General features: G+C 39.2%; 1 protein-coding gene across 2 annotated transcripts in view; it reads left to right on the forward strand.

The window, feature by feature from the left end:
- The window catches only part of ANKFN1 (ankyrin repeat and fibronectin type III domain containing 1), a 129963-nt gene that overhangs the window by 74364 nt on the left and 41516 nt on the right, over nucleotides 1-14083 (forward strand). For both annotated transcript variants that reach the window (XM_039562486.1, XM_039562485.1), the window contains 2 exons: nucleotides 1324-1518; nucleotides 3020-3133. In XM_039562486.1, the coding sequence (XP_039418420.1) occupies nucleotides 1324-1518; nucleotides 3020-3133 (309 nt within the window). The remainder of the gene's footprint in view (nucleotides 1-1323; nucleotides 1519-3019; nucleotides 3134-14083) is intronic.

Raw genomic sequence — 14083 nt, forward strand, 5'->3', positions numbered from 1 at the left:
AGGATTGGTCTAGTGAAGGTCCTTTCCAGTCTAATTTGTCCCATATGATCCCAGTTTAGAAATAACATATTCATATCCACATACATATTCACTCCTGTGGTGTTTTGGTATCAAAAACCTGTCAGAGTCTTGGTATTTTATATGGTACAGTTTGATGTTTTCAGGAATGTCTGCTGCTCCTGACTTGTGCAAGTGAATGATGGGTTCAGTCTGTGTAAGATTCTTGCTGTTCCTGTAAAAGACTTGGGGCAATCAAGAGCCTGCCTGTCCCTACTTAGCAATTCCCCACTATTGCTAAGAAAAACTACATGTGCCAGGGCACAGATTTTGGTAGAAAGAGACCCTTTAAATTAAGGCTATCTCAGAGCTATTCTGCAAAAATTCCAGACACCAAGCTTATTTTCTGTGTTTTCAGAGTTCCTTCTCTTGTACGACTTCCTGCATATTGAAGACCAGAATCAGTGCTTGCATTTCTTTTCAAATTAAACATCTTTACAAGTCCTACTTTCTAAACTGCAGGTTGAACAATTTTAGGCTAAGAGCAACTCTGAAAATAGGACTTGATTCACCACATTTCATTTTATAATCAAGGGACTTTTTTAGGGTAGTCTTGTGGACTACTTAGAGCTTGTGGATTTGGGCTAAAATCAAACCTATTTTAGTTTGTAACCTATGTGATCTTTATTTTCACCTTGATGTAGCCCACAGTAGTTCACACAGAAAATCTGAACTGCTAAACATCAAATTAAAATTATTCTGAGCACAGGAGGAAAAAATCTCCATGTGCCAAGCTGCTCACTGCCTGTCAGAGGACTGATTAAGTCTCACACAGATAAAACTGTGGCACAAAAAGCTGGAAAGAGATCCATTCTCTACCAGCCATGGACCTTAGGCACAAAAAATTCTTAATTTTGCCAGTTGGATCTCTCCTTGTTTGTAGAAGTTTATATATTGTGTGTGTTTGTAACCAGTACAATCTTTTTTTTTAATGTAAGTTTATGATATTATACCAAAGCAGAGGTTAGAGAGAGAGTTTATTATTTTTAGCTTAGTTTTTATATTCCAACTTAAAACAGATATGCAATTTCAGTCTAATTATGACATTTTTAAGCATATGAGAAATAACAGAGGAAAAAATGTGGTAAATTTATTCATGTTGTTCATGTCATTTAAGTGGCCAGATCTTTAAGTGGCATTGCTGTAACCCACTTGACAACAGGATAATGACTGAAAGGCAGAGTGTGCGAGGGTTTGACCTTACATGTGTTTTGAGCAAGGCTGAAATTTTGCCAAGCACTTCCTATTTCCCCCTTTTCCTGGCAGTTGTGAACGTGGAGAGCAGGTCTGTGCACCTGAGCAAGCTGGTGCAGGAGGCCCAGCAGAGAGTGACGGAATTATCCGCACAAGTGGTGAGTGAAGGGCTGGGCACAGAGAGCGCCGAGAAGGAAAAGCAGCTCAAGGGCTGGGAGTGGAGGGCCAGGCTCTACCAGCGCATGAAGGACGGCTACGAGCATGCCCGTGAGTACAGGGAAAGAGCCACATTCCAGGCAGGAATCTGCAGCTGAGAACCCTTCCCAAAGATGCTCTCACTGGCTGATCCTCACGGCACCGCTGTGGAGCAGGAGAAGGTTGGGGTGGGGAAATGGATGCACAGTGGTGAAATGGCCTTTCCAAGAGGGAGAAGGAAATGGACGTTAGAACAATAAAGGACCAAATATCTGAGAGCAGCAAGCACATGGCTCCTTAGGCTGCACAAAATTAATAAGACATCCAGCATCCAAACTCTTCATTCAGGATGCAGTGATTCTGCCCTGATTATCTCCTTTCACATTTACTCCTGGATCTCATTTAACATGTTCAGAATTTAAAACAGGATGCCATAAAACAGCATATGAATAGGCAGGAAGAGGGATGGGGACATTGGTCTTTTCTCTCTTGAAATTTGATTATTTTTCAAAAAAATCTTATTATTTTGGAATGGGATTGTTCTAAATGTTTGATCAAGTAGTGACATTTCATTTTACACATACCTATTGTGAAAATTTAAACTTATTTTTGGTAAGCACTAATCTTAATCTTGGTATCCATTTCATCACCACAGCCACAAATTGAGTCACCTTAAACAGTGGTACAAGTGAGTCTGTACCCAAATTAAATTATTTTGGCCCAAATGAAGGAGTAAACAGGTCTGAATTGTTTCTAGACACATGGATTTTTAGCTGTATCCTACATGATGAAATACAATCATTGACATTCACATTTGTACAACCATCTTTATATAAATGTACTTACAAATAATTTTCTCGATTTTTTGTAGGCAAAAGTTATTTCTTCAAGACAGATGTAGTGCTCCTTCTCTTAAGATACTAAATAAGGAAATACAGAAGTAGTGAAAGTTAATATACTGATTTTTTAAATCAATCCCAGCAGTAAGTCATGACATTTTGTGTTTGATTTCTGAATTGAGCCTGATTGATATTCTGCAAATTAAGCTTTTTTTTTCCTTTTCTTTTTTTAAACAAAAATGTTAGGCCCCAATTGACAACTGTATTTTGGAACTATTACACCAAAACAATTGTGGAATTTGCAATTTTTGAATCACAATAATGTAAAAATGTTTTCTGGTTTTCGATAAGTTTGAGTTTGTTAGTGAAACAATAAAGGTTTCATTAGCTCTTTGTGGTTTTGTCCTTTCTCTCTCCTCCTATCCACCCCAAGAGATTTATAGGGGCTTTTCATTGACATAATTAGCATTAATCTCTTTTATGGGGTTACATATATGCAGGAAGATATTTTTAACCAAAAAGGAGCCAAAAACCCTGATAGAAACAAATGGTGTCTGCAGGATATTGTTAGCAGGGGCACTAATTAAAATGCTCAAAAGGCAGAAAACACAAACACCTACAACCCAAAGCTCACAATTGCAGGGTGATTTTCAGTGGGTTCTTTGAAGAGTCAGAAACATTGTTTGAATAGGATTTGTTGTGCTGAAGAGCTGATGTTTTCTCTTCTCTCCCAGGAGCCCCCGAGGCGCCAACCAATGTCTGTCTCATGGTAACAAGCAGTGCATCACTCACTGTCACCTTCCAAGAACCCCTCAGTGTCAACTCAGCTGTGGTGACCAAGTATAAAGGTACTGGATTTAGACATCTTTCATTCCCCTTAACAATGTACAAAAATTTGAGGGCTAAGTGGCAAAGGTATTTATCTACAAGAGATTATGTTATGATGCAAGTAGTGTTTAAATGTAATTATTTTCCCCGTAAACAGCCACAGAAGTGGAATTTTCTTGAAAGATTACCCAAGGACAAATTTTTTATTAAAAAAAAATAAAAATAAATTAACCAAAAGCTTTCTCCATGAGTGCTTTGAAGAAGTTTGCTTGACTCACTGTGGTTAAGACATCAGCTCAATGACTGGGTTGAGATGAGCAGTTACAAAACACAAACTAACTTTTGGTGCCTGTGGGCTCCTGAAACCATGTGTATCCTTGTAAAAGCCAAACCCACACCAGCATTCCTTAAAGGAATGCCTCTGGAAGCTGAAACTTCTGGCAGAGGCATCATACAGCCCAATTAATTTGCTATTCCAGGGCTGCCACATCATTCTTGGAAGAGTGATACATTCGGGGTGGCACCAGTTAGTTGCAAAGTGGAATGAATAAGAAAATGCTTCCATCTGAATAGCCCTGTTGAATAGAGATGGTTTTAAAACCAAATTTCAGTTCCACAGGAAATTCCAACATTAAGAAAAAAAGCAAGTTTTATTGAAGATTAGAACAAAAATGAGAATTTTTAAAATTTCCTGTTTAAAGGGACTTTCTGGTTTTCTACAATGTTTGGGACAGTAAGTTCTTCAGTGTTAAGCACAGTAATCCACAGCCTCCAGCTGCCAGTGGGAGCATGAACCCTCCCACAGGTCAAGGGACTGGGGGACCTGAAGCCTCCTTGGCCCTGACCAGGGGAGTCAAGGTGTGGGAGCCTGAAAGTCCTCTTAGTTATTTCTCCCAGTTTCTCTCTTAATGCTTCCTGCTGTGTTTGTTTCTTTGTATTAATCATTGAAAACTCCTTTCAGAGGTGCCTAAATCTAAAATTTCCATACTCACAGCCAGAATCATCCTGGCTGTGTGGTAGGGAGTCTGTTTCATATTTCCACGGGTGGGTGTTCCAGGGATGGTTTCAACAGGAGAGATTCAGAAAGACCCCGTCCATCGAGGGTCCAACAGCTCATGGATCCCTTCCAAAGGTGGGACATACCAGTGCACAGGCTCCACTGGCATCAGCACAAGCTCCCAAAGCGCTACAGGAGCTTATTTTGGAAAAGGCAGATTCTCTCTTTCTTTCCTCCTCCTGCTTCTGGTCACAGATTCCACTCATCACTGGCTGTGCCCAGCAAAATAATTTTTTACTTTCTATGAAAAAAAACCCCCAACCTCACAGACACCACTGAGGCCATCAAAGTGATAATGCCCTGATAGCCTCAGTAGAAGGCAAATTACTGTATTACACCTAGTCAGCTGTGCAGTGCTGCAGGAAGCGTGATTTTCAAAAACATCAAAGCCCTTTAGAAGCCTAAATCTAATTTTTGGCAATGGGTTATGTTGCCAGGAAACTAAATTTCATTTAAGAGCTTCCCACTGCCTGATTTACTTGTGAAAATAATACTTGGGCTCCTAAAACACCAAAGTTCTCTAGAAAATATCAGACTGTTCTTTGTAATATTTGTATTTTAAATAACCTTGAAACATTGTTCACCCTCTATTTATAATGATTCTTGGTATTTTCACAGGAAAGCAAATTCCCAAACAGAGCTAATTTTTAAAAATAATTTTGTAAAGGTCGTAGTACTTTTCTCTTGGCTAACCAGGCTCATTTGGGTTGAGCCTGGTTTGTACCATGTCAGTGGTGTCCTGTTTTCGGTAAACACAGAATTCAGAGAAATTTAATCCAACCTGACCTAACTTTCTGATCAGACAAGGTAGCACTGCCCTGTATTCTGAATTACCCTCACAGGTGATCTTTTATGCTTTATCAAGTTGACTATTACTCTTGCCAGAATGTTCTTTTTAAATCCTTTGTCCCAGGAGACTTGCATATTTACAGTTAGATAAAAAGAAAGATCATTAATAGCTCCTTTTGGTGACTTTCGGGAATTAATTAAGCATTGTTTGTAGAATTGTTTATTACATTATAGAGTGAGATTCTTTGTGCTACTTTGAGGGGTCATAAAATGAACCTTTCGAATGATCACTTGCAAGAATGATTAGAACCAGCTAGCAATTACTAGCCCTGAAAAGAGAGCTTGATAACAAAGTGTGAAGATCTTTTTAGTCAGATATATAAACCTCCTGTCCAGAAAACCATCGAAGCATTTTGCTAATTCAGGAACAACAAAAAAAAAGGCTGTTAGGGTGGGGTTTTTCCCCCCTCAATATTTTACCGTTTCTTTTTCTAAGCAAATTAAAATTCAGGAGCATTTGCAGCAATGTTTAGGGAATACCTGCTCATTAACAAAAACTAATAATGTTCTTTTCTCTAGACCTGAACTATAGGGGATAAAAACTGACATCAATTCTGTTCAGTTTAGTTTAGTTCCCTAAAAACAGTGAAAAACTGCCAATTCCATTTTTCCTGTGTCATCTTTCTTTTTTCTTCTTCTTTTTCTTTTTTCTTTTTTAATATATTTTTTCCAAAGCTTTATTTGCCCAAATGTCTTTTAGAAACTGGGCTTGGAGCATTATCTAACTGTCTGCTGTTTTCCTGTGTGACCTTTTCCCTTGTTAGCTGTATAACTTACAAATAATCATACAGGAGAATAATACTTTGCACTCACTCTCTAACCACTAAAACCATCTCACTTCATTAGGAGATTTAATTTTAACCACACACGGTGAATGGGTATTGACTTTGGTGTCCCAGCTGGATGGCAGCTCAGTGACTGCATTCTGTTCAGCCATTGCTTTAAGGAGCCAGAGTATTCTTTACTTCCTCTCCGGATTGTTGTTTAATGTTGCAGGCACCATCCTAATGGCTCCCTTCAGTTTCCCTCTGGAGAAGGCTGCAGCGTGGTGGTGGCTGATGTGAAATGATTCCTAAGTACATTGTAACTTAGTAAAGTGTTTTGAGGCTGGAAGCAGACAGGCATGACATAAATCAATAATAAAAGTAATAATCTGCTCCATGCTAGAGAAAGACTCAAAGCCAGAGACACCTCATCCCAGCCAGTTTTAGGAAGGATGTGAAACATCACTGTAATATTGAGAAAAAAAAAAACCCTGCCCTTGGTTAATTGTGCCCTAGAGCCAAACTTCACATCCCACCATGGAAGTACTTAGGACCTGCTTTAGTTTTACATCTTTGAAAACACAATCAAAGCGTTCCACGTTGACATACAAAACAACTTGCCCCAGTTGGAAGCCAGGGAGAGCTTTCTGTTTACACCACCACACTGGTACTGCAGGATGTTTTGTTATCCCAGAGCTGCACCTCTGCAACCATCTCGATGAAAAATACCCCACAGCAGCATAGTCCAGACAGACAGCACTCAGCTCCCGGGAACATCCCCCTAGAGACAAGCAGCAAGTGCTTGCTGGGCTTTTTAAGAACTGTTTTCTTTCATTAATCAGCCCTTCTAGGGTTCACATGTTTCATCCAACACATACACATAAAGAAAGCAGGTTTTTTCAATGAAAAAATTATAAGTAAGGTTTAAGTAATTTTGTCATATTTATTTTCTGTGGATTTTAAACCTGATTATTATTTTGCTTTTACAGTGAATAAGTACAGATAAACCTCCTCTTACTGCATGATTTTTTTCATCCATTTCCCAACAGAAGTAGTCATAACAACGCTGTGATCCCAAAGTATAGGATAAGGAAGAAAAATGGACATAGTGCTGATCATTACCTACTGGAAAGGATCACCATGCAATGAAAAATCTCTGTTTATATTTTATTTACAATTTTTAAACAAACATCTATACTCCCTTTTGAAGAAAAAAAAATGAAACAGCTTGTATAACCCCAGTTGAGCTAATTTATTTTAGAGCCTGGAACTATTTATGTTTGAAGAGAGAGGAAGAAAGACATGTTTGATGTAGCAAACAAAGCTAATCTTCTCTGTTTGGTTGTAGCTGTGGATGCCAAGTTATTTTCCAGATAGTGGTGCTGAGCTGTCTAGGCCACTTCAGCCCTGGTTACCTTTTTGTTTAATTTGGTATTTTAGCAGAGTATTTCATGTTTGTCAGAACTTCCCAGCTGCCTTCTCAGATTTCTTTTGGATGGAGAAAAGATTTTTATTTTCAGTTGGTGTAGCTCTTTAAAACACAAAACAAAACAAAACTAAACAGGTTGGCTTATATCAGGAAAGAAGGAGTTACGTTTTGCTTAAATTTTGAGAAAAGGTTGTTCCCTTCCTCCTTTCTTCCAAAGCAATTTGTGGTCCACTTCAGAATTTTTTTTGAATGAGAATAGTTTAAACTGTCTCTAAGTCACTGTTGCAGTCCTGGATGGATATGCGCTAGCCACAGGATGTTGCTGTCACATAGCCATGTGAAATGGGTCAGTTCTAGCCCAGAACAGACCAGACAATTTGCTGTTGTCATTGTGAGTCTCATCTAAGGGATGGATGGAGCTGCCTTTGCGCTCAGGGTCAGCACCTGTGCTCAGGAATGAGGAGCCTGCCAGGCTAGGCCTGTTTGAGACCTGCCCTGGAGCTCAAAGGAAACCTGGATCTGGGATTCTCAGCTGGCTTGTCAGCTGGCTTCTCACCAGGTCGATGGAAAATTTACATTGAAGATTCCAGTGCAAAAAACCTCAAAGATTTTACAGGAACAATCTATAAATTTTGTGTGATTCTGCCTGTTTTATTCTTGGGGGTAATACTTTCACAACCAAATAATCTCATCATTTTGTGTGGGCTTCTGCTTGTCCCCATGAGCACATACAAACAGCAGATACCACATTTTTTAATTATATTTTATTTGTCTATCAAAAGTTGACCTTCCATGTTTGACCAAGTTTGGATTTGTTCCACAGCAGGCTCCCTGCAGTGATCCTCAAGGACCTAAATATATATATATTTATATCTCTATCTTTCTCCACTTCGGTGGCGACTATCTGCTCACATAGCAGTGTCTGAGTAGAAAGCAGCAAGCCTGTGCTGTCTTTGACTTCTAGAAGAACCCTGGTTGTGAAAATGAATGCTTGTTGAAGTGAATCTTATGGAAATGTAGTGCTTTAATAACAATACCTCTGTCTTTCTAAAGTAGGTGCTGTGTCACTGCTTGATTCTGGTCCAGTCCATAGTGGAACTGAGCAGCATTCTGCACTTGGTCTTGAAACCTTTTCCACTTATTATTCAGAGTTTCTTTATATATTTTGAAACTCGTTCTATCTTTTCTCAAAACAGTTCTTGCTCCATGAAAAGAAAAGAGAATACATTTCTTTGTAAGACATTTGAATTTATCCTGCTGAATAGGTGTGGTCTGATATTTCTTACAGTAGTTCATTTATGGCATTTTATTAGGTCTCCTGGGCACTTTATTTGCACGTTACATTTTGGTAGCTAACAGGACTGTGCAATTTGACTTCTATTTTTATGCCTAGCCAGTACAGAAATGTATAAAAGTTAAAACAAACCTTTCTATTTCTAGCTCCTGTCAATGTCTGTAGTATGTGCTGGACTTAATATAAAATTTAAGAATTTCTATTATTTAAGTTTGCTATGGATTTAAAATCAGCTTTGAACATGAATCACGTACTAAGTGATGGTGTAATTAACTAATGTAGCTAATCAAACACCGGTTAATCAGCTGAATCATTCTTTCCTCCCGCTTTGTGGTTTATAAGGATTTTGAACAGCAGCTCAGGATGAATAGCTCTGAGAAAACCCAGACATACAGGCTCTACTTTTGTCTGCCTTGGTTTCTAACAAAAAAGGCTCGTATCATGATGTTGTTGAATTTTAGACACTGTTTTGCCTTTTACATTAGCTTTTACTTACCAAAATTAATAAGTTTCTTCTTTTAATTGTTTGCATGCGACTGTTACAGCTTCCAGTTCATAGGTATGGCATAGAAGGGTGAATTCCTTATAGTCAGTGTCAGGACTGGGACTCAAGACCTTCAGCTTCTGTCTTCAAGGAGGTTCCTGATTTGGCAGATATTTTGATGAATGGATTTGGGAATGAAGACTCACTGAAGACTTAAAACCAGAATGTCTTCAAAGGGTTTATGTCAAAGTTTCCCTGCTCACACCTTCATCTCTGGCCCATCATGGACTTTCCTGGATCATTTACAAGTATCAAAGGTCTAGGTGTTAGTTTGCCTCCCTGACCAAAGCCTGATCCTGTTCTAGTAATCAGATCTGACCCCCAGAACTGATACGTGTCTGTAAATTTGGAATCAGGCCTTGGCATCTGCTGCAAGCTCCTACCTCGTGTATTGAGCATAAACTGCAGTGTTTCCTGCTTCCATGCATGAGTGCCCAGTTAGTTCAGGCATGAACACCCCATCAGTTTGTGCATGAGCACCCAGTTAATTTACTAATGAACACCCAGCTGACTCACCCATGAGCCCCCTCTTAACCCACGTCTGAGTTCAGTCAGTTCACACCTGAGCACCCAGTTGGCTCACTCCTGAGCACAGTGCTGGGCATGGATGGCAGTTTCCATTAGCCAGGGGCCACTGAAGGAGTGGGAGGAGTTCAGGAGAGGTCGGGTGCTGCTCACACCTGGCCTGGCTATGCCTCAGTGTGATGGAAAACCCATCACTGAGTGAAAGCCATGGTGGAGAGAAGGGAAGCTGACAGTAGGAAAGGGGGAGGATAAGTGTTTGGATTAAGTTCAGTCTGGGAAAGATGGCGAAAAGGTGTTCACTTAAATGGTTTTTTAATTATATTTACTTTCTTCTCACTCTGAACGAATTATTAGAAATTTGTGTTAATTGGCAATAAATTAAATTAAGATCCCCAAATCAAGGCTGTTTTGCCTGCAACACCTGTCTGCATTTCTAGGGAAGGTGAAAGCTCTTTAAGCTACTGTAGGGATTAGTTTATAAAGAAATAAAAGCCTTAAATATGGTTAATCAACATTGATGCAGCAAAGTCCCTCTTTATATCACAGGAGAACTAGAGGACAAGGAGCGGAATCCCATTAAACAGATTACTTGAATTAGTGTCTGTGTATTTCCTTCCTTTGTTCCCCATGCTGGGCACTGCTCTGGTTTGCCTCCTACATTGAGATAGATTACTTTTTTGTTTGCATTTTCCCAGCTGCTCATTATTAATTAGACTTTAATGTCATGTTTTCGGATGAAGCTGAGCCTGCCCCGTGCATGCTTTGCACAAACGATCGGTCCTTGCATGCAGGAGCTTCCCCCCGGCTCTCACTGCACAGATTACAGGAGTCAAACAGGCCCACTGGGAGGGGAAACTTGCAGAATCCAAGCCAAGCTTTTCTAGGATGTGAAGCCTTTGCATAAGAACCCCATTTATTCTCCAATCCCCTCTCAGAGTTCTAACACACGCTCTCTCCTACTTTTCTTTCCACGTCCAGAGTGGGATATGTTTTGTCATTTCAGGGCTGAGAAACAAATCTTGGCTGTTATTATAATCCATTGTAGCTTTCTAACCACTGGCCCACATTGGAAGGCTGAATGTGCACCCACATGGCACATTTTCTTAGTTATTTATAAAGTGTTAGTAAGAAATGTCATTTTCACTAACAGAGAGGAAAAAATTTCCTTCTTGTACTGGAATAGCTGGCCTTATTGCAAACAGATAAAGAATTGCTGCGATTAGAAAATGCTAACCAAATACTTGAGAAAAAAAGATCAATTTTTTTTTATATTCTCTTGGTGAGAATTTTATTAAAATTCAATAAAAATAGTATCTTATAAATCATTTATATAATGCAGATTTGCTTTAAAATGAACTAGTGAAACCATGATCAAGCAAAGATGTGTCTTTGGCACCCAGCCTGCTGTCATAATGGTTCCCATAAATGTCAAGACATAAAATAGAGTATTCTGGCCTGGGTCAAAGGAACATGCAGAAACAGGGCCACAAGAAAGGTTATTTAACATCATTGGTTATTATTAGCAGGCGAAAAATGCAAAGGAGCCCAGAGCAGTTGGGAAGAAGATTTACTGCAAATAAAGTATTTGATTATTAAAAAAAAAAACCTCTGAAATAAGTATCATGAAGATTTATAGCCATGGAAGTTTCAAATGAAGATGTGCTCTCTAGCAGTAGTCTAGAGATGCTTTTCTTGGTACTCTGTCTTGCACTGTTCCGTCTTGTTCTGTTGAGAGGCCCTTAAGCCCCCCTGCAGCTCCTTCCCACCACACCACAGCAGTACTTTGTTTGCCTCAGGCGGGCACAGAGCTCTATGTTTGCATCTTTTTTCATTCCTCGTCAGCTTTATTGATGCTTCTACTAACCCAGTACAAAGAGCCTCGGATAAGTTTACAGAAAAAACTGAAATTATAGATAAGATCCAAAATAATGAACATTAGTATTTGGAGTTCAGGTTTTAATTTAAGTTGTACCTAGAAATCCAAGTCCCAGGCCATGACTGTGTTCTAACTTCTGTGTTTGTACAAACTGCTCAGTGGCAAACATTTGTTTTTCTCCTAATGGAAGCATTATGCTATCAGTAGTCCCTACAGCTGGTATAACTTGTCTTTCTCCTATCATTTCTTGGATGATATCCAAACATGAGAGAGGCATGAACACAGCCTGAACTGAAAATCTGAAAAAATTGGGTTCCTTTCTTAAATCAGGCTGGAAAGAACAGTTGAAGACAGCAAGGAGGAGCTGACCAAATACTGCAAACTGTGTTGTCCACCAGAGCTGGTGACGCTCTACACCAACAGATTCCAGCTTTTCACTACTGTTTGGGTCTCTTCACTTGTTTTATAAATACTTGTTTAGGGTCTTTCATCCTGATTTTATTCATATGAATGGCAGTGTTTAATGTCCTTAAATCAGCTGCTAAGGCATTATGAGAGCAAATCAGTAAAATTTTTTCATCAAGATCAGTAAGCAGAAAAGAATGGCATGAAGTGGTTTCTGGATGTTCTCTCTGTCAGTTTTATAATTCAAAGGAAGCTAATAAATAACACAATTATTTGTTTGGAGGCCCTTGGAAACACAAGATAAGACCACCATCAGCCCAGGCCCTGGATATGGGAGGAAGGGAATGAGACAGAACCTTTGCTGGTCAAGCCTGCCTTAAAAGCCAGAGTGGCAGAATGCACTGCCCAAGGTCACTCAGCAAGTCAGTAGCACATGCAGGAATGAAATCCAGAATTCCAGCTCCATATACTACTCTGCAGACCCCAACGAGCAGAAACAGAACTCCTGTCCCTCGGTGTAATTAATCTACTCAGCAATTCAGAGAGTAATTTAAATGCAAGCAAAACCAAATGTCAAGAGAAGAGACAAATTCTACTGTGGCTCAGGCTATTTACTTGATTCAGGAGAAGGTGCTTTCCTGAATGAATCTATAATAGGGTCAGGAGGTGTTTTGTGCCTTCCCTTTGACTTTTATCTGTCTGTCCATCTCTCTGATAAGCTGTTAAAGGCATGCTCAGTATAACAGAAAGGTTGTGAGTGGAAAAGAAACAGGTGAAAATAAACTTCTCCCTTTATTTTAAAGCGCGTGAATTGAGTATTTAAAAATAAAAAAAAAAAACCAACTTGGCCACAAGTAAGTTACATAACTTAAGCCAGTCTAAAATTATGTGCCAGCAATTTACATGAGTTTTATGTAACTGTTTATACTGCTGTTTATTTAAAAATTACTACTTATCTTGGCGACCGCAGCAACACATCGTGCATTTGCTAGCTCTGGAATACAGGGCACCTTCATTAAAACACATAGTCACCAATATATTAAACACACAAAAAAGCCCTGCTCTGACATAACATGAAGTGTCAGATGGAAAGCCGCAACAGCAAAGACATTCAGCGTTCACAACAAAGCAGCCCTTTGGGGTGTTCAGAACAGGACTGGAACATGCTCCATCCTTAATTCACCCAACAGCTTTCAGGTCCTTTACAGCACAGTTGGTTCAGTCTACAAGACCAGCTCCTGTTCCTGGGCTCTTATAAAGGACCCTCTTCATCTTCAGCTTTCTATACTTGAGCATGTTTATAATTCAGCATTTAGGTGCTGAGGTGAGGCAGCCTTTTGTTCTTTCTTAAAGTCCCAAGAACTTCAGCATGACACAAATGATTGGTAATTTCTGTCTGCTCTCTTCCAGCACTGTCTCTCTCACAATGGAGGCAAAGATTTAGCTAGATCTTCATGATGGGTTGCTCATGCACAAATTACATAATTTTTAGGTCCAGGCTGATCACCAGGGAAACACCGTGGGTGAGTAGCTTTGTATTGGTACCAGGAAGAGCTGCAGATATCCCACAAACCAGGCAGTGGGAGCAACACCAGCCTAATACATGGATTTTGCCCCTTGTTTTGGGGCCTGTTGACTGAACAAGGTGCTCTACCTCTCCTTACTTCATTTTCACATCTATAAAAGAGGAAAACTGGTATCCACATCCTCCTAGGAGATTTCTAACCCAATTAATCAGTATAGCAGAATATTATGTATTATTTTTAGATGACCATTACAGTAGAGAGCTGAAATCTGGAAATGCAGAGCAGGAGATATAAACCTAAGTGATAAATTATTTCCATTGATTTGCATATATTTAAAGCTGTATCATGTCATCTTCTTCTCACTTGAGTTGGTAAAATCATGGGAGAAAAAACGTTTTTTAAAATTATAAGTAAGCAAGAAAATTCCAAAACTTGTTATGAGTTTCTTTATGACAGATATACTTTGAAATGAGGGGAAAAAGAAGGCACTATTCCAACACAGCTGTTGAAAAAATATTTATTTTTCAGTTATGGAAATTTTTATTGAAACTGGGGGACGGGTTTTTTTCCAAAAGTGAGGTTTTTAAATAAATATATTTGAAAATTAAGTTTTGAGTAACTTTGGATACACCATCTTGTTAGATAAATATCCTTTAATAGGGGGATTCTCAACCATGATAACCATAACCTAAACCACAGGC

Source organism: Corvus cornix, chromosome 18, assembly GCF_000738735.6.
Source record: "Corvus cornix cornix isolate S_Up_H32 chromosome 18, ASM73873v5, whole genome shotgun sequence".
NCBI lineage: Eukaryota > Metazoa > Chordata > Aves > Passeriformes > Corvidae > Corvus > Corvus cornix.